The sequence below is a fragment of the Pipistrellus kuhlii genome, unplaced genomic scaffold, assembly GCF_014108245.1.
Source record: "Pipistrellus kuhlii isolate mPipKuh1 unplaced genomic scaffold, mPipKuh1.p scaffold_m20_p_14, whole genome shotgun sequence".
NCBI lineage: Eukaryota > Metazoa > Chordata > Mammalia > Chiroptera > Vespertilionidae > Pipistrellus > Pipistrellus kuhlii.
The window spans coordinates 5,712,861-5,736,616 of record NW_023425449.1 but is presented as its reverse complement, the minus strand read 5'-3'; the positions used below and the strand labels follow the sequence as shown (position 1 = coordinate 5,736,616).

The following is a 23,756-nucleotide window of genomic DNA, read 5'->3' as shown; positions in this document are numbered from 1 at the left end:
AGACGTGCCTGGGAGCCAACCTCCCATAGTCCCTCACCCCGATGTCTGCAGAGTTTGCCGGGGTCCCTCCGGCTGGTGGGGTCCTTTGGCCTGTCTGTGGGGATGGGGCCGAAACCGGCCCTCCAACATCCCCCAAGGGGTCCCGGAGTGCAAGAGGGCACTCTGCAAAGTTGCTGTTCTACAGGACATGGAACATAAACACAAGTGTGCAGTAAACCAGATTCGGGGCCTACAGTGCCCCAGCAACAACATAACCCATGGCCTATGGTGGAATCGCACAGGAATTGGGTTCCCTCCTCTCTGGTTTCGGGGTGCGTCACCTAAGAACTGCCGCTGCTAACTCACTGCAGCTCGGCAGCTCCTGTGTTGAGCATCTGTCCCCTGGTAGTCAGTGCGTATCATAGCAACCAGTCAGATGGTTGGATACTTAGCATATTAGCCTTTTATATAGAGAGATGTTTATTGATGTTAGAGAGGAAGGGAGAGGGGAAGAGAGATAGAAACATCAATATGAGAGAGAATCATCGATTGGCTGCCTCATGCACACCTCACACTGGCTATCAAGCCCCAACTCAGGCATGTGCCCTGACCAGGCAGGAATGGAGCATGACCTCCTAGGAACCGAGCATTGGTTCATAGGTCGATGCTTAACCAATGAGTCATGCTGGCTGGGCAGTATTGTGTGTTTCTTTGCATATATATTAAGAGGTAGAAGAGCGGAGAAAAATTTGGGTGAGTGTAGTCATGGAAACGAGTTGGGACATTGAAGTTTAGTTCATGCGGTCTATGATGAGGACACTCAAGCAATAATGTCCCAATCACTTCCTGTTGGAAGTTGAGTGTAGTCCTCAAGTGAGCCAGACATGGTGCTCAGTGGACTAATTCATATTGGGGATATAGGAGAATCCAATATAATAAAAGCCCAATATGCTAAGTGTCCGGTTGTCTGGTCGTCCATTCAACCAATCAAAGTGTAATATGCTAATGATATGCTAAGGCCACTCAACTGCTCACTATGACATGCACTGACCACCAGGGGGAAGACGCTCCAACTGGTAGGTTAGCTTGCTGCTGGGCTCCAGAACTGAGTGAGACTGGCAGGACACACCTTGGTGTCCTCCTGTGGTCCCTCCCTAGCTGGCCAACCTCCCTTGTCCCTTTCCTGCCCCAATCACTTGCTGGTGGGGTTTGTCAGCCTGGCCTGTGCCCTCTTGCAATCTGGAATCCCTCAGGGGATGTGGGAGAGCCGGTTTCAGCCCGATCCTGCAGGCCAGGTAGAGGGACCCCACTGGTGCATGAATTCGCACACTGGGCCTCTAATTGTCCTATAAATGAGATCATGAAGACTTAACAAAGGTAAGCTACAATCCCTAAGGTAATGTTCTCTAAGTTCGATAGGACATAATGCTCCTTTTGTGGCCATTCTCCTCGGAACCAAAAGCTAATAGTGTTTTTACTAATGTAAAAAAGAACAGTATTTCTACTGTACAGTTTTTATGAAAAGAAAGAGGAAAGTTAGAGTTAAGGTTTGATCCAGGCCAGGCTCATTGATAAAAAGAGGTGTGTCTAAAGGCTCATGTTTGGAACACTGTCATTTACTGAAAGAGAAATTTCCCCACGTGTTGATAGAATTTTCTAGAGAAGTGTGTTTGGCCATGATTGAAAAACCCAGTAATGAGGAACTGCACGTGCTTTCTGTTGAGGTTGATTCTGGTGTGTGTAGTCTTTATTCCTATTAACATTTTTGAAAGATAAACTGATACAAGAATGGCTTGCCAAGGCCCGCGACTCTTCCTTTTAAAACCTTGGCTCCGTGTACACACGGAAGGGATGGGGGAGTCAGATAAAAGCATTATAAATATGAGGTTAACTGAATTCAAATAGAAGGTTCTCTCACGTTATTGCATTCCTTAGAAAAATAAATACATTGTGCGTATGGTTAAAATTGATCAAAAAAAGCACTCTGGAGTGCCAGTGATTACATTCCCATCTGTGATGAAGGTTTTCTGTCTGCATCTGGTTTTCACATTATATTTCTGTAACAAGAATCTTTTATAAAGCAGAGCTCACTTTCTGTATTTTCTATTAGCTGCAGCCCAGACTACTGCATGGATCGCAGATCTGCACATGTGGTTTTCATTACTTCATACCATGGAGAAAAAGTAATATTTGTTTGGGAATGTATGTTTTCCACAATTTCCATGGTAATATAACATGTTGAGCCTTTTTTAATAACGCACTTGTAGAACTACAAATTGTTTGAAGCATTCTACACTCTGTGTAGTTTTAGCTCTTAAACGTTTCTCAGCCTGTTCCCCTCATAATGAGGTTTTACAAATGGGAGGGCTGAGCCTCCTAGTAAAGCAATTACCGAAGAAAAGAGGCGTTTACTGTCATTTGCATGTGACACACACAGACTTGGGGGGTGGAATGAGTATCACAAATATCTGGATGTGTACTTCCTATGCTCATGGCCATTTCTCATTCTGTGAGTTCAGATTGGAAGACCATTTCATGTGTTGGCTGTATAAGGCTCCCACACAAGACTCCAACTTTATTATTTGGAAAAATCTAAACTCCCCCTTTTCTTGAATTACCCTGTTGATTGTGATATAATTCGTTCTATATATCAAACAGTTAAGTGAGGAAAATTCTCATGAGTAACCTGAAGTTTGCATCGTGTAGACTTTGAATGTATGTTTGTACACTGTGCTCGCATGTAAGAATTTATAGACGTGGACATTTAAAATATTTCCTAACACTATCTCCCCTGCCAGCTTTTCTCTATTCACCTCAGCATACTCGGATTAAAATTGACACAAGTAAAGTTAAAAAGTGAGAGCAGTATATTCTCTCTTGGAGGATCATTTATAATGAGACATTTATGTATGTATGTATGTATGTATGTATGTATGTATGTATATATATAATTCTTTCTTGTCGAAAGTATTACATATGTCCTCTTCCCGTCCCCATTAACTCCCTCCAGCCTGCCCCACCTCATTGACCTGCTCCAGTCTGTGCCTCCCCACCCCCTCAGCCCCATTGTCTGTCCATGGCCATGCATATATGCATACAAGGTCCTTGGTTGATTACCTCCCTCCCACACATCCCCCGCCTTCCCTTAAAGGATGTTCACCTGTATAGTACACTGAGAGCCACTCCACCATGTTTTATTAATGGGCGCAGACATGAGTCTGGTGTGTAGCAGGCATGCGAAGGAAGAAAGAGACCCTGTGGGATGTGACTGCGCCTGGCCTCCTTCATGTGCTCCGTGGAGACTGTGAGCTGTTGCCTACAGTCATGACCCACTTTCTCAGGCTCTCACATCTCCTGCTGATGGCTGCTGAAGCACACACATCAGCTATGGTGACTGAAGCTAAGAAAAGTATCCATGCTCATTCCCCCTCTCATACTTGTTCGTCCCCTTTACATTACTTTTCCCCTTGGAATGGAAACCCTGGGAATAATAGGGTTGCCCAGAGAATGACTCATTTCCAGAAATAATCATATTTAACATCTAGAGGTATTTACTTCCAATCTCCCTTCCTGGCACCCCCTCTGGACCCCCAGTATTTGCGTATTTATACGTGTGTGTATGTGTGTCTATGCATTGTGGTCGCTTACTTACTGAAAGTTTTGCTTTATCATTTGTGAATGAAATTATTAGGTTTCGTGGTAAACTAAACGTTTCCCAGTTTCAGCTAATTTTCTTTAATTATCTTTGTCGAGCTTCAAGATAATGCCCAATTAAGAAGTACCTAGTATTGGTAAACATTTGCTTATTTGATTTCTTGCCATAATGAATGAGAAACAACTGACTTTCAATGGAGATGGTGAAAGTCAAGCAAGACCTGACACAAGACAGTGATAATCTGTACTTTCCTGTGTTTTATCGCATTCGGAATTCACAAGAATATGTACAAATTAATGTTAGGATTTTTTACTCTAAAAAAAGAGAAACTGATTGCAGAGTCATAATGTATTGAAAGTATTACAGATATACCCCTCCCCCACCCCATTAACCCTTGAAGCTCTCTCTCCCCCTCCACCCAGGCCTTCACCACCCTATTGTCTGTGCCCATGGGTTATGCATATACTCATACAAGTTCTTTGGTTGATCTGTTCCCATCCATCCACTCACCCCAGCCTTCCCTCTGGTATTCAACAGGGTATTGATTTAAAAAAAAAAAATCTGCTTGTTTATATACATCAGAATATATTCACCACTTTAAATCTCAAGGAAGTAATTTGATCTCTTAAAAATAACAGCAACAGCCTTCGTAATACTTTTTGAGACTGCTATAAATCTTTGTTTTTTCACTTATTTAATTCCTACCTTATGTGCATATGATTGTGCTAGGTTTCTACTTCATAGATTATATGAACTGAATAGTGATACCTTTTCTACTCATAGTAGTGTTCGTAATGGCAAAAGTGAGTAATAGGCACTCAGTAAATATTTGAGGATAAATGAGTGAATTCTAAATCTTTCTAATGAAGCAGGGAAAATTAGAATATTAGAATCACTCTCGGAAAAGTAAATGTGATATGAATTTGTTCATTTGGTAAAACAATTCACCAATAATCGTGACTAATATATTTAAACTAGCTAATTACATACAGCTCATACATTACTGTTATTAGTAGTTTCAGACCATTTTAGCTACTAATGCCAATATTTAAATTTCAGAACAGGGAAACACCACTTTGTTTTAGACAGGATGTTACTTGCATGTAAAATTCCAAAAAAAAAAAAAAAAGTGGCAACACATGTCTCCAAGCATTTTCTAAATAAACCATAATATCTGACAGATTATTTCATTTCACTTTTTATCAAAGCAGGGAAGATCTGACATTCTTTTAAGGTATTGATGTACGTATGTTTTAATACCAATTTAAGGAAAGAGGAATTGTCAGATTCAGACTGTATCTAGCTTTGAGCCAGAGGATTGGAGAATTAAGACTCCTTTAGAGCAAGTCACTATGAGGATTGAGAACATGGGGATTATTTCGGTACCTTCCAAAACTTCGAAGAGCTTGTATCTATTTCTTAAGAAACAAACTAACACACTGGTCTAGTATTATCTTATTAGAGGCCCAGTGCATGAAATTTGTGCACTCCAGGGGGGGGGGGCGGGGGAGGTCCCTCAGCCCTTGGAAGATGTCTGACTGAAGGTTTAAGCTTGCTCCCCATTAGACATCCTTAGTGCTGCCACAGAGGCGGGAGAGGCTCCCACCACCACAGCTACACTCGCCAGCTGTGAGCCCAGCTTCTGGCTGAGTGGCGCTCCCCATGTGGGAGCACACTGACCACATGCGCTGAGCGTTTGCCCCCTGGTGGTCAGTGCATGTCATAGCAACTGGTCATTCAGCAGTTCAGTCGATTTGCATATTAGCCTTTTATTATATAGGATAAGCAGATGGGTGCTACTTCAGACTGGTTGTGATATATGCGTTTTTGTCCCTCCCCCCCCCCTTTGTTGTTGAACATAGAATCTGCCCCAGTCAGAAAAGGAGAGAGGAGATTAGCAGAGCGATTGGTGGAGCATGGTATCTGTCAAAAGCAACACTTGGAGAGCACTGAGCTTAGTAATAGGTGACTGCCGGAAAAAGGGGAGCTTTGAATATTGTCAAGGTAAGGAACAGAGAAATGTTTTGATTTTGCAATTTTCTTAAGTGCCAAAAAAAAAAAAAAAAAAAAAGCAACCTGTTATTTCTCACCAGTACATTATAATTGTGAAGGTTTTTTTTTCTTTTCTCTATTTCTGCTACTGCCTGTTGGTAACGAAATTGTATTATGTATTTTAGTCATTTCTTTTTGAGATTTTGGGCTGTGGGTTTGGGTCAGTCAGCCTAGCTGGGGGAGCCCTTGTTTGATAGCTCTGGGTCTGAAGCTACCAAATGGCCATGTACTCTCTTTCTTTCGCCCTCTTTTTGCTGTGTGGTGCTTCGTGCCATGTTCCATAACCCGGCTGCTATACGCTGAGCAGTACTTGGAGTTAAAGAGGAAAAGCCATGCCATGATTTCTGTGTTTATTGTAACGAGAGACGGTGTTTTCAGAAATAGTTTGTTGACGAAAGAGGAGAATAAGTGCTTTTCAATTTATTACTTCTTATTGATTTGGATTAAAAACAATAACAACCATGTTTTGGCCAAATATAACTTCCTAAGCAGAATTCATGTCAGAAGGCACATTAAAAAGGAAAAGAATGATAGCTAACTTTAGGAAGACAGCAAATATAAACTAAGTGTGATGCCATTTAGAGAGAGACTTCCGAAGGTCCGCAGCATTGAAAAATTAAGAGGTTTCTGAATGATGGATTCTAGGGAGTGGATGACTCCTACGGCCAGCTCTGTTTCAGATTTGGGGGGCTTGTACAGAGGCACAGATGAATAAGGATCAACCACCAAGAGCCCTAGCCGGTTTGGCTCAGCGGATAGAGCACATGTGTCAAACACAAGGCCCGCGGGCCAAATCCATCCCGCCAGGCCTTGCAATGTGGCCCGCACAGCGCTGTCATCACTGCACTCCGCTGCGTTTCCATCACAATGACAGTTTATGACTGTTCAGTAAACCATTCGGCCCGCGATTTAGGCTGGATTTTAGATTTTGGCCCCTTCTCTGATTGAGTTCGGCACCCCTAGAGCAGTGTTTTTCAACCTTTTTTGGGCAAAGGCACACTTGTTTCATGAAAAAAATCATGAGGCACACCACCATTAGAAAATGTTAAAAAATTTAACTCTGTGCCTATATTGACTATATATAAAGTAATTCTCTTGAATAGTAATCAAATAAACACAAAGAAAGTATTTTATAATTACTTTATTATGAAATATTAAGTAAACAAAATAGTGAAAAATTATAAAATTCTTGTCTTGTCTGCACCTACGGCACACCAGGCAACATCTCGCGGCACACTAGTGTGCCGCGGAACAGCGGTTGAAAAACGCTGCCCTAGAGCATCGGCCTGCGGACTGAAGGGCTCCAGGTTCGATTCTGGCCAAGGACACATGCTTGGGATTGCAGGCTCGATCCCCAGCAGGGGGCATGCAGGAGACAGCCTATCAAGGATTCCCTCTCATCATTGATGTTTCTCTCTCTCTTCCTCTTTGAAATTAAAAATTAAAAATAAATAAATAAAAGGATCAACCGGCAAGGAAAACCAGAGAGCTAAGAAACACGTTCGTGCTGCTGGCTGGCACTCTAGTAACTGGGAAGCGATTTGGGGACTGGATTGTGGGGATAGACTCTGAAGTTCTATGACTTGCCCGTCTCTATATGAAAAGAGGGTGGCAGAAGATTGCCCATTTGGGGCTAGTGTTCTGGAAACACCACTGCTGGTGGGCACCCCACAACATCTACTCTCACAGCTCTTAACACAGACTTCCTGGCTTGTTCTCAAAGCTCTCGGGAAGGCCTGGCCAGGGAGGGTGTTTCTGCTTCTGAAAGACCAGAGCAAGGAGACATTTCCTCGTGCAGCTACAGACTCCTTCCAGGCAGCCTATGTCACCCTTTAGCTTCTCCGTATTTCTCACTCTTTCCTGCCCCTTCGTCATGTTATGATGGTCTTCTCCTGCAGTTAGAGAGAGACAGATTCAAAAGAGAAGGTAGGGAATTCAATTTTATTTTATTTTATTTATTGATTTTTAAAATATATTTTATTGATAGTTTGCAGAAGGGAAAAGAGAGAGAGAGAGAGTCAGAAACATCGATGAAAGAGAAACATCGATCAGCTGCCTCCTGCACACCCCCTACTGGGGTTGTGTTCGCAACCAAGGTACATGCCCTTGACCGGAATCGAACCTGGGACCGTTTAGTTCACAGGCCGATGCTCTATTCACTGAGCCAAACTGGTTTCAGCGGGAATTTCAATTTTAATAAGTAGTCAAGACATTTCTTACCTCTGCTTCTATTTTCCTACCTTATGTATTATTGTTACTAAACATTAATTTCCTGAGAATGCAAAGCTCTGTTGATTAGATTTCAAAGATCTAGAATATAAAGATTATCTTATTATAAAGAGAGAAACTAGTAATAACCACCACCACTCCTGCTTTAGAATTTTCTTGTCATCTTCCATCAGAAGAGACTGCTTGATAATTATTTTAAATGTATTTTTATTGACTTCAGAGAGGAAGGGAGAGGGAGAGAGCGATGGGAACAATGATGAGAGAGAATCACTGATTGGCTGCCTCCTGCACGCCCCCTCCTGAGGATCAAGCTCACAACCTGGGCATGTGCCCTTGACTGGGATCAAACCCGGAATCCTTCAGTCTGCAGCCAACACTCTATCCACTGAACTAATCCGGCTAGGGCTAGAATCATTGTTTTTACCCAGCCCATTTGATAGCTATCATATTGTCTTCTAGCCACGTGGCATGTATATATCTGGCCTGTTGGCAACATGAAAGACCCATATTAAAAGCAAAAACTGAATGCCAAGGACATGAATTTTAAAACAGCCGAATGCCTGGTATTTGTTACAACATGCAAATACCAAATTGTCAGCATCATGTATCAGAAACACTGTGTTGAGTTTCTTCTCTCTCTTTCCTACATGCATGTATGCATACATTCTTTAAAAAGATGCGCGCGCGCGCACACACACACACACACACACATTTGTATTGGCTATAACTGTTGAGTTGTTGTTTTTTTGTTTTTGTTTTTGTTTTTTTTAAATGTGGCATTGAAAAGTTACCCATCTAATTTTTCCTCCTTTTTGTCACAGTAATGGGTGTATAGAAATAGGAGGTTCAGACTCAAGTGGACCCGGGATGTAGAAAACAGAAACCACATTCTTGAAATTGGTGAACAGCTGGAGTCCATGGGGTCCCGGGCTGTCCTTTAGGAGCAGAAAAGCCAAGGACTCTGGACTCTAATGGGCCGGGCTGGGAGTGAGAAAGGCCTGGAGGGGCTGCTGAGTCTCTGCGGAGAGTGTGACACCCGGGGGATGTCACCAGGAGACAGGCCTGAGCGACCTGAGGCCCAGGAGGCAGTGCTGTGGAGGGGCAGCCAGAACTGCCAAAGGGGGAACCCTCTTGTTTCCCGCCAGCGTTTAAACTGTGCCCCATCTTTGCACGATGCTGGGTACTCCAGAAGGAGGCTTGGGGCTGTTGTCCTGGGCGGGGTGGGTAGATTTGGGTCAGCCAGGGGTGATGGCCAATATTTGACACATTAAAAAAAACAGCACACCAAAACCGGTTTGGCTCAGTGGATAGAGCGTCGGTCTGTGGACTGAAAGGTCCCAGGTTTGATTCCGGTCAAGGGCATGTACCTTGGTTGCGGGCACATCCCCGGTGGGGGGTGTGTAGGAGGCAGCTGATATATGATTCTCTCGTTGATGTTTCTGACTCCCTCTCCCTCTCTCTTCCTCTCTGTAAAAAATCAATTATATATATATATAATTGATTATATGTAACCAACTACAATCCACTGGTTTCCTAGAAGATTCCTGGAGGCAACTAGGTCAGAGTAAACTGGCTGCAAAGCAGCATTTATGTTCGTATCCCGGGATGGGGCATTTGCATAGGACCCGTTTATAGACACTCATGTGCTTCGAAAGCCACGTTTGGATTTCTAAGAAAGCTTTTTTTTTTTTTTTTTTTTTAAATATATGAAGGTGATGTAGAGGATGTTGTGCGCCTTTCAGTATTGGCACAGTCACCAGGAAGAGGGTAGAGTGGCTTTTCTGGGGAAGAGGGCAGTTTGCAGAGCCCCTGCGTGTCTCCCCGTCCCCGGGGCCGTGCGGGGGGCTGGCAGCCTAACGGGGTGCCCCACACGGAGCCCGGCACTCACGGGGCCCCGCGCGCTGAGCTCAGGTCAACGTGACGCGTGAAATCAATTTATTGGAGTCTCTTTGCCTCCATAGGAATTTGGCGGCGTGCCAGTTGTTTTCCTTTAATGTCCTTTGTGCTGAACGCAGACGGGCAGGCACGCTTTTGTGTTCCTCTCCCTTTCGGTCTCTCTCTCTTCCAGCCAATATTTTACTCTCTGGATGTTGAGGTGAAGGAAGGATATATTCTCTGAATGATTCTAATCTGTGTTTTTTTTGTGTGCATGTATATTACACATGTGTCTCTATATATAATATGCCATAGCTCTCCTTTAATCTTTCAAGGGGTATTTTTTTAAAATATATATTCCTGAGTTGTTGTTGTTTTAATGTATATTTTATTAATTTTTCACAGAGAGGAAGGGAGAGGGATAGAGAGCTAGAAACATTGATGAGAGAGATACATTGACCAGCTGCCTCCTGCACACCCTCCACCAGGGATGTGCCTGCAACCAAGGTTCAAGCCCTTGACCGGAATCGAACCTGGGACCCTTCAGTCTGCTGACCGACGCTCTATCCACTGAGCCAAACCGGTTTAGGCTATTCCTGAGTTTTATTGGTGACTTTCTTTGTACACAGGAAATATTTTAGAGTGTTATTCAAATAAGGTTTCTGAAGACATGTCATACACCAGACCCTAGGTACCATTTGCTTACCGTAATGCCTCCTGATGGAAGCTGAAAAGAACAATATCCATGACCCAATACAACACGTGTGTAGCTTGTGAACTGGACTTTCAAAATGACTTAGGCATCGGGGAGCTTTTTTGATTTTGAAGAATCCCACATTAAGCAGCACGTGCTAAAAATAATAATAATAATAATAATAATAATAATACAGTAATAATAATTATATCAGTATTCGTTTCCTTGAATAATTCATCTTGATTAAGATGCAGGCTTTACGTGGATTTGTTATGTGTGAATTTGTACGAAGTTCCCGCCGTGTGGGTAGTATGTTTGCTTTGTAAGATTTGGAAGGGAATAGTGTTGAGGTGTCTTTAAATTACAAATAGATCCCGACCTCTCTGTGGATGCTTTTGTTTCTGTTGGGGGGATTTGCTTCTGGGTCAGATTTAGAAAGCTGGGGAGGGGTGGGGTGGGGAGGGAGGGGGCACGCCAGGGAGGATGGTTGAAATGAGAGAGAGAGAGAGAGAGAGAGAGAGAGAGAGAGAGAGAGAGAGAGAGAGAGAGAGGGAGAGAGAGAGGAGACCTGTTGATGCTCCAGGCAGTCCTTGCGGAAGTTGATATGCAGAACCTGGAGCTTCAGCTTTGGGGTCAGACTCAGGCCCAGCAGCCCTGCTTCCTTGTGTAATTACCTGAGGAGCAGGCTGCCTGTGAGTGTGTGCCCCTGCCAGTCTGTGCCCTGTTCTTCTGGGTTCACTGACAGACTGTCTTTATTTGGTTGAAATGGATCTAAAATGAGGCTCTTTCCTTTCACACTCTGGCCTTGCGTGGCGCCGTGCCTTTGTGGACAGCCACAGGCCTCAGCCAGTGGAGGGCTGGCCTGAGTTAACGGGCTCCTGTTTCCCTGATTCTTGTTACATGATGTTCTATATGCGCTGGGTTTTTGGTTTGGTTTTGTTTTTTTTGGGGGGGGATGTTCAGACTCACTAATAGTTCTAATAGGTCAGGATGGAAACAGTAATTTAAAGGTGGCTTTTAGGAGGCAGTTTTGGAAAATTAATATGTTAAAAAAAAAGAAAAAAAAAGATAGTCCATCTTGAAACAAAGGTGATAGGACTTCTAAGGCCGGGTTACTTTTCTCCCCTCGGGATTGAATGCGGCCTGGACATTTGCTGGGGGCAGGCCCAGCTGTGGGTGCAGCTTGCTGGGGTGGGAGGCGCACTGTTGGGAGCAGTGAGTGGCGGTTGGAGGGGGTGTAGGATACACCTGAGGGGTGCTTGGAGAGGGAGCCATTTGGGGGATTCCCAGAGCATAGCCCAGAGGTTATATGGACCCAGAGGAAACCTGTCAGCGTCTTGATCCACTGGGTGGGCTGCTTGAAAGTCCAAAGGGGGGTGAAGGGAGCACTGCAGGGCAGGGGAAGGGGGTATGTTGGTGGGGGTGGGCTTCTCGCAAAGGGAAGGGAAAGCGGGACGACATGGGCAGTGACCCTGTGTTCTGCCCCTTCGTTAGGGCTCTGACATGCACACTGAAGGGCATTAACCATTAACCCTCTTGGCCAGTGGTTCCCAACCTTCCTAACGCCACGGCCCTTTAATGCAGTTCCTCCTGTTTGCTGACCCCCAGCCATAACATTATTTTCGGTGCTACTTCATAACTGTAATTTTGCTACTGTTATGGATCGTAATGTAAACATCTGATATGCAGGATGTCTTAGGCAACCTCAGAAAAAGGGTCGTTCGATCCCCAAAAGGGTCGTGACCCCCAGGTTGAGAACCGCCGCTCCAGGCATCCATACCTATGTCCCGTTGTTACTAGGGGTTGCTATGGGCACGGAGAGAGGGCAGTAGGTACCTCTGCCCAGGTACAGGGATTGATCCCATTCTTTGCATCGATAAAGGAATTGGACTTTGCAGGGAGGAATTTGGTAGGAATTATTCTAAAAGCTTCTTTCTGTATTCTATTTCTAAAGGCAAGGTCCACAGTGGCTATATCTGTGTACCCCTCCAGTGAAAAGTATATGAACATTAAATACCTGGATCAGCCTGGTGTGTCTTGGTGTGTCTGGTGAGGGGACCGGCACCACCATGGTCTGTTCTGCGCTAAGTGGCTCTGCGTGTCCTCAGGCATGCGCGTGCTTACTTATGGATCAGCCGGCTGAGTTTCTTTCACTCTATTTTCCTTCTCAACCTCTGAATCGATATGAGAGAAGAAAACATAAATACCTCTTAAGCCACTGTCAACATTCCTCACTGGTGCCCTCCTCGGAAAGACGGGGTTTCCCCACTTTTAAGCTCCAATCATTTTCCTGGTACCCGCTCACTGGAGCTTTCTAAAGGGAAGTGACATTCGCGCCACGTGGAGCACCGAGACTTGGCAGCAGAGAGCGGATAAGGGGAGAAGAGCGGGAGGATTTGGAAAGCGAATGGAGGGAGTTATGCTTGCAGGTGGCATCAGGAGTTGAAGAAGATCTGAACAAGAAGACCGAGTCTGTGCCTTGTTCTGAGCTCCTGCGTATAAGTGCAGAGTGAAATGGCAAGGAAAAGTCAGATCTATGGGAGCGTGGGAGGGAGTGAATTACTCTAGTAGAAAAGAGAAGGAAAGCACCAAGTTCTCCTTTTTAAAAATATATTTTTATTGATTTCAGAGAGAAAGGGAGAGGGAGAGAGAGAGAAACATCAATGATGAAAGAATAATTGATCGGCTGCCTCCTGCACGCCCCCTACTGGGGATCCAGCCTGCAACCGGGCACCTGCCCTTGATGAGAATTGAACCTGGGACCCTTCAGTCTACAGGCCAGTGCTCTATCCACTGAGCCAAACTGGCTAGGGCCACACCAAATTCTTTTAGGAATTGCAGACTTGCGGCAACTTACCAGCAGGAATGAAAACAGGACGTTTTGATAGAACATAAAAAGAGTCACAGTATTCCAGAACTTTGATGAGACTTTGGTATCTACAATGAAGAATAATTTGAATAAGAAGTAAGAGTGGGAATTGAAACTTCCATACAGAGTAAGGGGATAAACTTGAGATGTGCAAGTTTTCACAACTGTTGGGGAGCGTTTCAGAATAGACATCATCGAACCCTATTCTGCCCAGCCTTGCTGGGGCGGGCGGGGTGAGGCACGCATGAGGAAACCCACCCAGCAGGGCAGGAGTGAAACGTTCATTTTAAAAATTACATTGTCATAGAGGCAAGGATACGGTATGGGGTGTTATTTGAACAAAGAAAGCATCCATTTGAAAGTGAAAATTTATAATGGAATCAATTCATGGTTGTTAAGAATCCTTTTAAGCAAGTTTGAATTTGTTGATAGATGTGGCAAATTAGTATGTGTGCATTTTCATTCATTTTGGAATGAAAATTTGGGATGGAACCCATGATGTAGCCAAGAATCGTTTTTTGAGTAAGTTTGAATTTGTTTATAAACATGGCAAATTAGTATGTGTGCGCATAGATACTCCTAGCTCGCAGTTTGGAGAGAGAGAAGAGGAGAGTTTGTTAGAGATAAAAGTCCAGTAAAAAATATACGATGAAAACATTCTGGGAGTTTTATTTTATTGCTGTGTGTTAGCTCCACCTGGTGGATTTTGTTGAAAGTGTTTTTCATTCCTGTTAATGAAAAGAATACCCTTTGCACACATTTAGAGGAACATCAATCTTTTGTTTTATTTTTGTTGCTGTGTAAAATAGTTTAATTCCAGTCGAAGTCAAAACATTGATGTCTTTGGTCAATGTTTCCAGTGCATTGACATGAATATTTATTCGTTGTGATTTTTTTTTTTCCTGGTTCAAAATGCAATATGCTCATTTGGAAAACAAAAGGGAAAAAAAAGATTTGGGAAATGAAGAAAAATTTAAAAAAAGGAAATAAACACAATGTGTAAGTTCAACCCCTGGAACTGTTGCATTATTTTTAATGGTAGGTGTTATCAGATGAGCCCAATTTTGCGTTTACATTTGTAAAGACACGTGGACTGTTATATACGATGTGGAAGTGTGATGGTTATTATCACAATGTTTTTGGGGGGGAGGGGGGCAACTGGTACTCCTAGAATTCCCAGGCTCTCAGCCCATCAGTGCTGGGCAGCTGTGTCCTCAGGAGGCAGGGCCCAGCGCTGTGTCCACAGGAGGCAGGGCAGAAGTGCCCAGCGCTGTGTCCTCAGGAGGCAGGGCAGAGGTGCCCAGCGCTGTGTCCTCAGGAGGCAGGGCAGAGGTGCCCAGCGCTGTCCAGGGGGGATGCGGTCTGTTGTTCCATAGGCTTACCCAGATTCCTTCCTTTGGAAATCTTAAGGATCCATTTGATCACCTTATCGTCACCTTATCGTCCCCCGTTGGTGTATTTATGTATTTCTCTCTCCTTCCGACCGGAACAGCCCTGGGACTGAAGGTGACAGCGTCTTCCTGGGGAAGGGAGGTGGAGACCTTTGTATTGTCTTCCAAATTGTCCCGCACAGCCCCAGTAGCGGTTATTGCTGCAGGCCCGCAAGCAGAGAATGTGGACTGGTCTGTCACAGCCAGCCCCGCAGTGCCCGTCCCCCCAGCCCGCAGCGTGGGGGGGCCTGGGGGGGCCTGGGGGGTGGCTGTGGGCCAGCAGGGCCAGCGGCCAGATGGCTCTGCCCGGAGAGGAGGGAGAGGAGGGAAAGTTCAGCGGAGCAGACGCCATCCGCCTCGCTTTTTCACAAAACTGACCCGCCCTTCGTCAGGACGGGGCGGGGGTGACATTGAAACAAAGGTTTTTTTCATCTTGCATCCCGGTTCTTGTCAGACTGGGAGGGATGTGGAGTCAGGGTGTCCTCTCTAGTCCCCTAGTGGTGTTTAAAGTCCTAAAAACGTAGGAGGAAGCGATACATGCCAGCTTGTTTGCAGATTTACATGCCAGTGTATATATACCTCAGGTGGCCTTTTAATTAATTAATTGATTGATTTTTTAAATATATTTTATTGATTTCTTACAGAGAGGAAGGGAGAGAGATAGACAGTTAGAAACGTCGATGAGAGAGAAACATCGACCAGCTGCCTCCTACACACCCCCTACCAGGGATGTGCCCACAACCGATGTACATGCCCCTGACCGGAATCGAACCCGGGACCTTTCAGTCCGCAGACCGACACTCTACCACTGAGCCAAACCGGTTTCAGCTCAGGTGGTCTTTTTAGGAAAATGCTTTTGTTGGAAGGAACAGAGTGAACGGAGCCTGTGATCAGCCTTGTCGATAACCGAAGGAAGGGTTATGCTTTAAAAGTTTGAAAATAATTTAACCCTTTGCTGGGGCACATGGTGTAATCTGTAGGTAATAATATTAGCAGGTCTGAAGTTTGCATCTAAATAATGAAACAGTCAATCAAGGCAAGTGTTAGATCTAGTATAACATTGTAGAATTTGTTTTTTGATTATTAGATATTGAAAATCAAAAGTAGTTGTTGGGCTCTAGCCGGTTTGGCTCAGTGGATAGACTGTTGGTCTGTGGACTGAAGGTACTGGGGTTTGATTCCAGTCAAGGGCACAGGCCTGGGTTGCAGGTTTGATTCCCGGTAGGGAGCATGCAGCTGATCAATGATTATCTCTCATCATTGATGTTCTTCTCTTTCTCCCTTGCCCTTCTCTCTGAAATCAATAAATTAAAAAAAAAAAAAGTCATTGTTGGAAAAGAACCACAATACATTATAATAGTTCAACGGCAATGGCACTGTCAGAAACAATTCATAATAATTAAATATAGATTTAGCTTCTTTCTAGCATGTGATATTTATCTTAAACATATTATTTTGCATAAATACATACAAGCGTACCCTGCATTCTTAAATGTACTAATACACATCTTCTCGTTCAAAGTAGAGCAAATAATGTTCTCTATGAAACACAGAAAAGTAAACTTCAACCAGAGTTAAAAAAAAAAAAATCAAGTATGTTGCTTGAAAAATGGTTGAAATACTGTAACATTTTATTCTGACACATGGAAGATGGAAAAACACAGAGACTTGAGGTTTTCATTATTATTATTATTTATAAAACATGTTATGGTTGGAACCTTCACATTGCAGTTCAGATCACACTATTCACATACATTAACTGAAGAGGCTACAGAAATCAAAGTGACCTACGCGGTCCTCCAGTTTGACATGTCGCAGGTGAAGGGAAGGGTCATGACTTGGAGCTCTGGGCCTGCCACTTGCCCCTGGAGATCAGGATTCCTGGACAGATGTCTGTATGTCCTTCACGGTACCCTGCGGGATGGTGCTCTGTCACTAGCTCTCAGATGATCCAAGCACTGAAGCTTTTCTGCTTCTGTGATGGCGGGCGTATTAAAACAAGTTTCTTCTCTCTAGTACATTCTCTCTTACAGTATTCCATCTTGCTGCTAGCCCTGAGACTTCCTGGGGGGCCCTAACTAACCCTTTGACCCCACAGTGTTCATACACCCTTCAGATTTTTAAAAAATATATATTTTATTGATTTTTTTTACAGAGAGGAAGGGAGAGGGCTAGAGAGTTAGAAACATCCATCAGCTGCCTCCTGCACACCCCCTACCGGGGATGCGCCCGCAACCAAGGTACATGCCCTTGACCAGAATCGAACCTGGGACCCTTCAGTCCACAGGCCGATGCTCTATCCACTGAGCCACACCGGCCAGCGCAGCCCTTCAGATTGTTTAAATGGCTGTCCTGTCTCTGTTCTTGGGAGCTCTTCTGTGGACTGGTTGACAGTCCAGGACATGCTATTGCTGGCCAGTCATTTCTTCCCGAGGAACAGGTATTGGACGGAAACAGCGGGAAAGAGTGTAAGTTGTTGACCACAAACATGTATAGGAAGAAGTTTAAATAACGATAGCCATTCCCTGACCTTTATGAAACACGTTAATGAACTTTCTGCCCCCCCCCCCCATCCCTCTGACTTCTTACCGAACACACAAACTATGTTTCCTTGTAGACACAACATGATGGGACTTATCTCTGCCACGAGACGACCCGTTACGTATGGCCTTTATTTCGTCCAGTGTCCGATGTCTCCCAGGGGCAGAACCAGATGCATGAGCCTTTTTTTCCGGGGGGCGGCGGTGTCTAGCTAACGGACTGTCCCCGTGAGCATCAGTTAGGAAATGGCCTAAAAGAGGGGTCCCCGTGTCCCTCGCAGCCCCCACAGCTCCCCAGCGAGGTGGGTCTGCCCTGCCAGCGGCTGCCTTTGCAAAGCCCTAATAGCCTCCAGCTGGGTGGAAAATCAGCCCCTTTGGGCTCGGACAAATCCAGCCCATTTGAATTTGAAAGCAGAGCTAATGCGTCCATTTTATTTGTTACCACTCGCCCATAAAACATTATTTTCCAACGTGTCAGCCTCGTTTGGTGGCCAGTTGTCTGACGTGGAAATCGCGGGGTCCACCCCTTTCAGGCCGGGATGCCACTTTGGGGCGGAGTCTCCCCTCCAGGAGCGGGCAGGGGGAGCAGGGGGTCCCTCATGACCATTCATCAGTGCTCTCCGGCTGACCATCCAGCGCCTCCTCATTCAGTTTCTCAAGTCTTGCACGTAAGAAGCCAGAATGAGCCTTCTTCGGCTTTGTCCCGGGCAGCGCGGGGTAAAAGGCTCCACTTGAACCCACATCGCCCCCCTTTCCGCGTTGTTAACGCAGCCCCGCTTACAGGAGCGCCTTTACGGGGTCCGTTAGAATATCCGAAACTATTAATTCTCTCGTCCTGAATGGCTGGTGGCAGGCCGGAGCAGATGGGGCAGGGACGTGTTGGTCTGGGTGTATTGCTTTCAATTAGGATCAATGAGGTCGCAGCGCCTTTGAATGAACTCCCTTCATGCCTGCTGTGTGGAGGCGAGGCCTGCCAGGAGCAGGGAGGAAAGTGGAGAAAACCTTCAGGAAGTGGAGAAGCTGGAAGGCCAGTCTGGCCCTCACTGGGTAGAGAGCTTTCCATTAATCGCGGACGATTTTCATAGGCCGCTAGACCTTCCTGGTAAGTCAGGTGTTTTTTTTATTTTTAAAAAAATATATTTTATTGATTTTTGCAGAGAGGAAGGGAGAGGGATAGAGAGTTAGAAACATCGATGAGAAAGAATCATCCATCAGCTGCCTCTTGCACACCCCCTATTGGGGATGTGCCCGCAACCGAGGTACATGCCCTTGACCGGAATTGAACCTGGGACCCTTCAGTCCACAGGCCGACGCTCTATCCACCGAGCCAAACCGTGTTCTTAATGGAAAGACACGGCTTACTGGCATGGCTTTCTTGAGGTCAGCCATGTGTCTATCCCTTGTGATTGTTTGGAGTATATCTAATTTTAAAAAATACCTTTTCCAGTGGTGATGCAGGGTTTTGTACTGGAGAAAACTTTTGCAATTCAGATTCTGCCCCCCACCTCCAAATCCCCACCCATCTCCCATTCACATACATACATACATACATACATACATGCATTTGTCATGTTATTGAGTATCCATTTGTATTATACAGTTTGGACATTAGAGATCTTGGCTCCTATGTGTCTATGTTTTGTTGTTGTTGTTGTTTTATTAAAGGGGAAGTTATTTTTGTCTAAGTGACTACACAGAACTACGTACGCAGGTGTCCATGTTCAAGGTGAGCTGCCGAGTAGGGTTGAGGCTTTGCTTGCCTCCCTGGTTATAGAACCAGAAGAAGCAGCAGCTGGTTCCCGGAGGAAAGGCTGGACTGGTCTCCGGTCACACACACTCCGCCAGGCCCCTCCCGCAGGCAGGTTTCTAGGTGAGAAGCTCCAGGGACCCAGGCTCTGTTGACGCGGATCAATCTAAAGTGGCAATTACTGCAGTCAGATAGCAGCTTAAAAAGCTTTTTTACACATAGGAGAGATACGTAATCACACGCACATGGAAGTCTCATTTTCTGAGCTGTGGTTTAGCGGCTTGCAGTGGCGCCGATATTAAGACCTAGTTTCAAAACCGCTATCAGCCAGTTTTCCCAACATTGAATGCATTTTTCTGTCGTATGATTTTCTATTTCAGAAGGGATTCGCCATGCATATTGATGAAAGTGTCCCACTGTGAAAATGTTTTCTTTCAAGCACAGGTTAAAAAGTATTAAAAAAAAAAATCATTGAGTGGCTTTAAAAAAAAAAACAGAACACTTTTTTTTTTTTTTTTTTAAGTGAAGACATACAGGTTTAGGACGCTGGGTTCCAGCAAGGCCCTTCTTTGCAGGACTTAATTGATCACCACTCTCACGCCTGCTGGGAAGCTCTCCGTCATAGGATGTTTGCGCCTGGTGCTTAACTACCCCGAAATCCATTACACAGAACCTCATTACCACTGACATCTAACTAAGACGAACAAAAAGATTGGCCCCATAAATAGGGTGCAGGATACCGCCGGTGACAGAACAGAGCCATCATTATGAGTTACAGCCCTTTCCCAGATTGTCCCGGCAGTGATGGATTCTGAGGGGTTCCCTAGATGCAGCCGCGCTTCTAGGGTGCAGAATTGGGGGGGGGGGGTGCGTAGAAGTGTTTAGGGACTGACGCTGCTGACTAAAGACGATTTGTTTGTAGGGTTTGCAGGGTGTGTGCACGTGGGTGGGTATGCTCTGAAACAGGCTGTGTGCACTCTTGCACACAAGTGCAGGCATGGGGAGTAGGGAGAAGTCGGAGTCCCTGGCTGTGAGCTTTCTGATTTCTTTGAGGCCCCCAGGAGGTGGTGGGGGGCAGGGGGGACAGAGCTGACAAAGCCTAAAAGCACGCGGGAAGGGTAGAGTAAGCAGAGGAAGGCTGAGAAGGGATGGCAAGGGTTAAAGGGGACGATCAGGCTGCCATGCCCCTTGAACTTGCAGGCCTGACAGAGGCTCCTGGGCAGAGCTGTTTGCAAGTGGACAGGGGGTGGGACAGGCCTGGGGAAGGGGAGCCGGGAGGAGGCCTCCATCCGGCCCACCACGTGCCGCCCTGGTGTTACAACACACACAGACCCGAGAAGGGAAGGACGTGCCAGTGTGGGAGGGGGACGAGCTGGAGAGGAGGACGGTGTTTTTCTCCAGCCTGGCATTTTTTTTGTGCGTGTAAGGGGGAAAAAGCAGGCAAGGCAGACAGGCGAGGATGTTTTACAAAGGACGGCAGAGGGCCCGCTGGGAGGAGAATAGCCAGCTTCAGATAAAGCCCAGTAACAAAGCCGTGGCGTTTATGTATCATGGTGTCCATTAACGCTTCGTGGGAAGAGTCCACTGTGCTGGGCTGGGCATGTGTTGTCATGAGACGGATCAGCATTGAAGGGTGAGCGAAAATAAAAAAAATTAAAAACTCAGGAGGACAGGACAGTTCAGCCTTTGAAAAGCCTTTTTTCCCCCTTCTTCTTCTTGTTTTCCAGTGAAGATGTAGTTTTCATTCCCCAGAGGGCCCTCCAGGCGGGCCGGGGGAGAGAGAGCTGACAGTGTGCGGAGGGATCAGCGCAGGGATCACGGGGGTTAAAAGCACGTGTGTAGGGGAGAAGGGCCTGCTTTTTGGAGAGCGATCTGTGCACACACGTCACCGGGACGCTGACAAAAGGCAGGATCTGGTACTCAGCTCTGCGTGATCAGCCGGCGTCCCGGACCCAAAGTCTTACAAATACATCTCCCCCCTGTTTGGGGTTTCCAGTTCCATAAACAAGCTTTGAAGTTGGTGTCCCTGATTTTTGTGTTGTGAAGAGAGTTCACCACGATGGGAAGATGAAGAGGAATCCTTTCTAGAGGAGGGAGGAGGGAGAGGGGGGGAGGGGAGGGAGGGGGAATGTCTCCTTGTCATTCTCTTGGCAGAAGAAGGGTTAACTGGTAACGGGCTGGGGGTGGCGGCGAATGAATTATTCAGCATTTAGCTTATCATTCTGCCTTTTTTTTTTTTTTTTACTGTCTGTTCTTTGGAGCTCTGGAACTTCTGAGAGAGAGAGAAGAAAGAGACAGACAGAGAGAGAGAGAGAGAGAGAGAGAGAGAGAGAGAGAGAGAGAGAGAGAAGGGGAGGCCACGGTTGCAGTCCTCTGCACACACACACACACACACATCCCTGTCATTGTTCTGCCTGGAGAGACAGGGGCTGGGTTCAGGGCCACATGTGCTCCTGTCATCATCCGCCTTTCTGCTTCAAGTGCAGCCCGGAGTGTCAGCTCTCCATCTGTCTCCGCCTGGCAGGCGCACGCGCCCAGCGCCCTGCGGGGGGCGATGCCACCCCAGCCCCGTCTGCCGGCCCCGCGCTGCCCGGCCTCGCTCATTCCGCAGCTCCGGGCCTGAGGCTGCCCGGCAGGCAGGCGGGCTCTCCCCGCGGACCCTGCCCCCCAGGATGCCCGGTGAGTGAGCCCCGCGCCCCCTCTCCCCCTCCGATCAGATCGGAGTGGGAAGGACGCTGCCTTTGGATGAGGCTGGGAGAGCCCTCCTGCCCCAGGGTGTGCTGTGCCTTCTGGGGCAGAGGCTGGGGGGACAGGGGTGATAGGTGGAAGAGAGTGGCAGAGAGAGAGAGAGAGAGAGAGAGAGCGAGCCACCAAGATCTAGGTTCAGGGGTACGGGGTGTGGGAGTCCTTCCTTTAAAAACAACAACAACAACTCGGGAGGTGTGTTTGGAGAGCTGAGCCCCAGTGTGTGTGTGGGCAGAGCCCTTTGCCTGAGGGATGGAGCTCAACTTGGAAGTGTGGTTTCTGTTCTGGATTGCGTGCCTTGTCATCGGCGTGTCCTGGGCATTTCCTTCACCAGGGAGGAGAGCTGTCAGATGATGGCGGAGCCCCGGGATGAGGTCTGTGTGTGTGAGTGTGTGTGTGTGTGTGTGTGTGTGTGTGTGTGTTTTAAAGAAAGCTGCTTGTGTGAGAGAAAGTAAAGAACGCGTTGGATTCCAGTCTCAGCCCCTGGATCACAATAGTCCTCCTCGGATGTCGTAGGCAGACCATGGAAATCATTTCGTTAAACAGAAGAAGTCTGCCGGGTTCCCGAAGCTGTCGGGCTCTGGAGATGGAGTGCCCGTCCATTTCCTGGGGAAAATGTTGTCTTTGGAGCCTGGCCGGTTCCTGGCGGGTGGCGGCCAGCGGAGGCGCTGCTGGTGGGGGAGAAGCCCAGGAGGGGCGGGCTGCGGGGAGGGGGGTTTCTGCTCTTCTCCAGGAGGGTGTCTGCTCCCTGCAGCCCTCCCCACAGCCCAAAAAGGGACAAGGCAGAGGGAGGCCCCCTCCCTCCCCAGGGAGACCCCCCTCCCCCATGCCGATGGCCGGGTGGGACCAGCAGCAGAGGCTGTGCGTGGTCAGGGGGTGGGTGCACACCCCGCAGATGGTGTTTTGAAACCCTATCTGCTGCTCGCTCCTCCGCAGCCACAGTTGTGTGTAGGTATTGCAGTCGTTTGAAGAATGCTCCCCCGTTAGGATGTGTCTTGTGACCCTGGTCGCTATTAATACACGTGTGGCCGGAGGCCTGCGGGACAGCGCGGCGGGTTCTCAGTAGCTTAGCGGAGGAGGAATGGATGTGGCTGGAACAGGAGGGACATCAGTTTTCCAAAAAAGACAATGACCAAGGTAGGCAAGGGCCACTGGAGCCGCCGAACTCCCCTCTTTACTTGTAATCCGGGTGACAAAGTGCGTGTGTATGTGTGTGTGTGTGTGTGTGTGTGTGTGTGTGTTACTTCACCGGGGTATTGGCACACTTTCGTGGGATGTCATCCTTGGAATCTCCTTTGTTTTTCTGCTCTTCCTGCATGTGTGAAGTGATCTGACTTAGCAGTGTTTTGAAGAACCTGTATGTTGTCTTGCTAAAACAAAACCCACAATAATAAACCAAAGGCATTTGTGGATGATAATAGGGGGAGGGGATTCGTGAGGGCGCCGGCCACCCCTAATGACCTGGCTTTAAAGGGTCTCTGTTTAAAAGGCACTGGACTCTTTTTTGGAGTTTTGGAATCATTGACAAGTTTTGTTTTACTGTTGAGTTGTTAGTGTCTGTCTGTTCTGAAGCCCGAGGTGTGGGCAGTCAGTTCTCTCTCTCTCTCTCTCTTTCTCTCATCAACTGTTAGGAAACCTTTTACTTGGACGCAGAGAATATATTAACAGCTGTGACTGTGAGCATGTGCCAGAGTGCAGATACTCCAGCAGATCTGACACTTGGCTATTTTTGACACCCGTTTGCACTTTGTAAACTTTACTATCGGACGGACCACGTTTTCAGCCTATTTTAGGCCGTGCAATATGTAGTCATATTAGTGGACAATTGTAACCTCCCGGGGCATATTCTATATTTTCAAATAAGACATTGTATGTAGAAGATTAAAAGGATGTGTTTCAGGTAATTGGGTGTTGACACTTTTTTGTTTGTTTGTTTTAAAT

At 46.5% G+C, this 23,756-nt stretch overlaps 1 protein-coding gene across 5 annotated transcripts in view; it reads left to right on the top strand.

Moving 5' to 3' along the window:
- The window catches only part of RUNX1T1 (RUNX1 partner transcriptional co-repressor 1), a 132,978-nt gene that overhangs the window by 23,007 nt on the left and 86,215 nt on the right, over positions 1-23,756 (top strand). The window contains exon 1 of one of the 5 annotated variants that reach the window (XM_036437583.2): positions 5,483-5,638. The exons of 1 other annotated variant lie outside the window; for it this stretch is intronic. In XM_036437583.2, coding sequence (XP_036293476.1) covers positions 5,551-5,638 — 88 coding nt within the window. In that variant the 5' untranslated portion in view covers positions 5,483-5,550. Of the gene's footprint in view, positions 1-5,482; positions 5,639-21,393; positions 21,750-22,010; positions 22,190-22,737; positions 22,953-23,756 lie in introns of those variants that run through there. 3 more of the 5 variants (XM_045581306.1, XM_036437587.2, XM_045581305.1) reach the window with 3 other exon arrangements.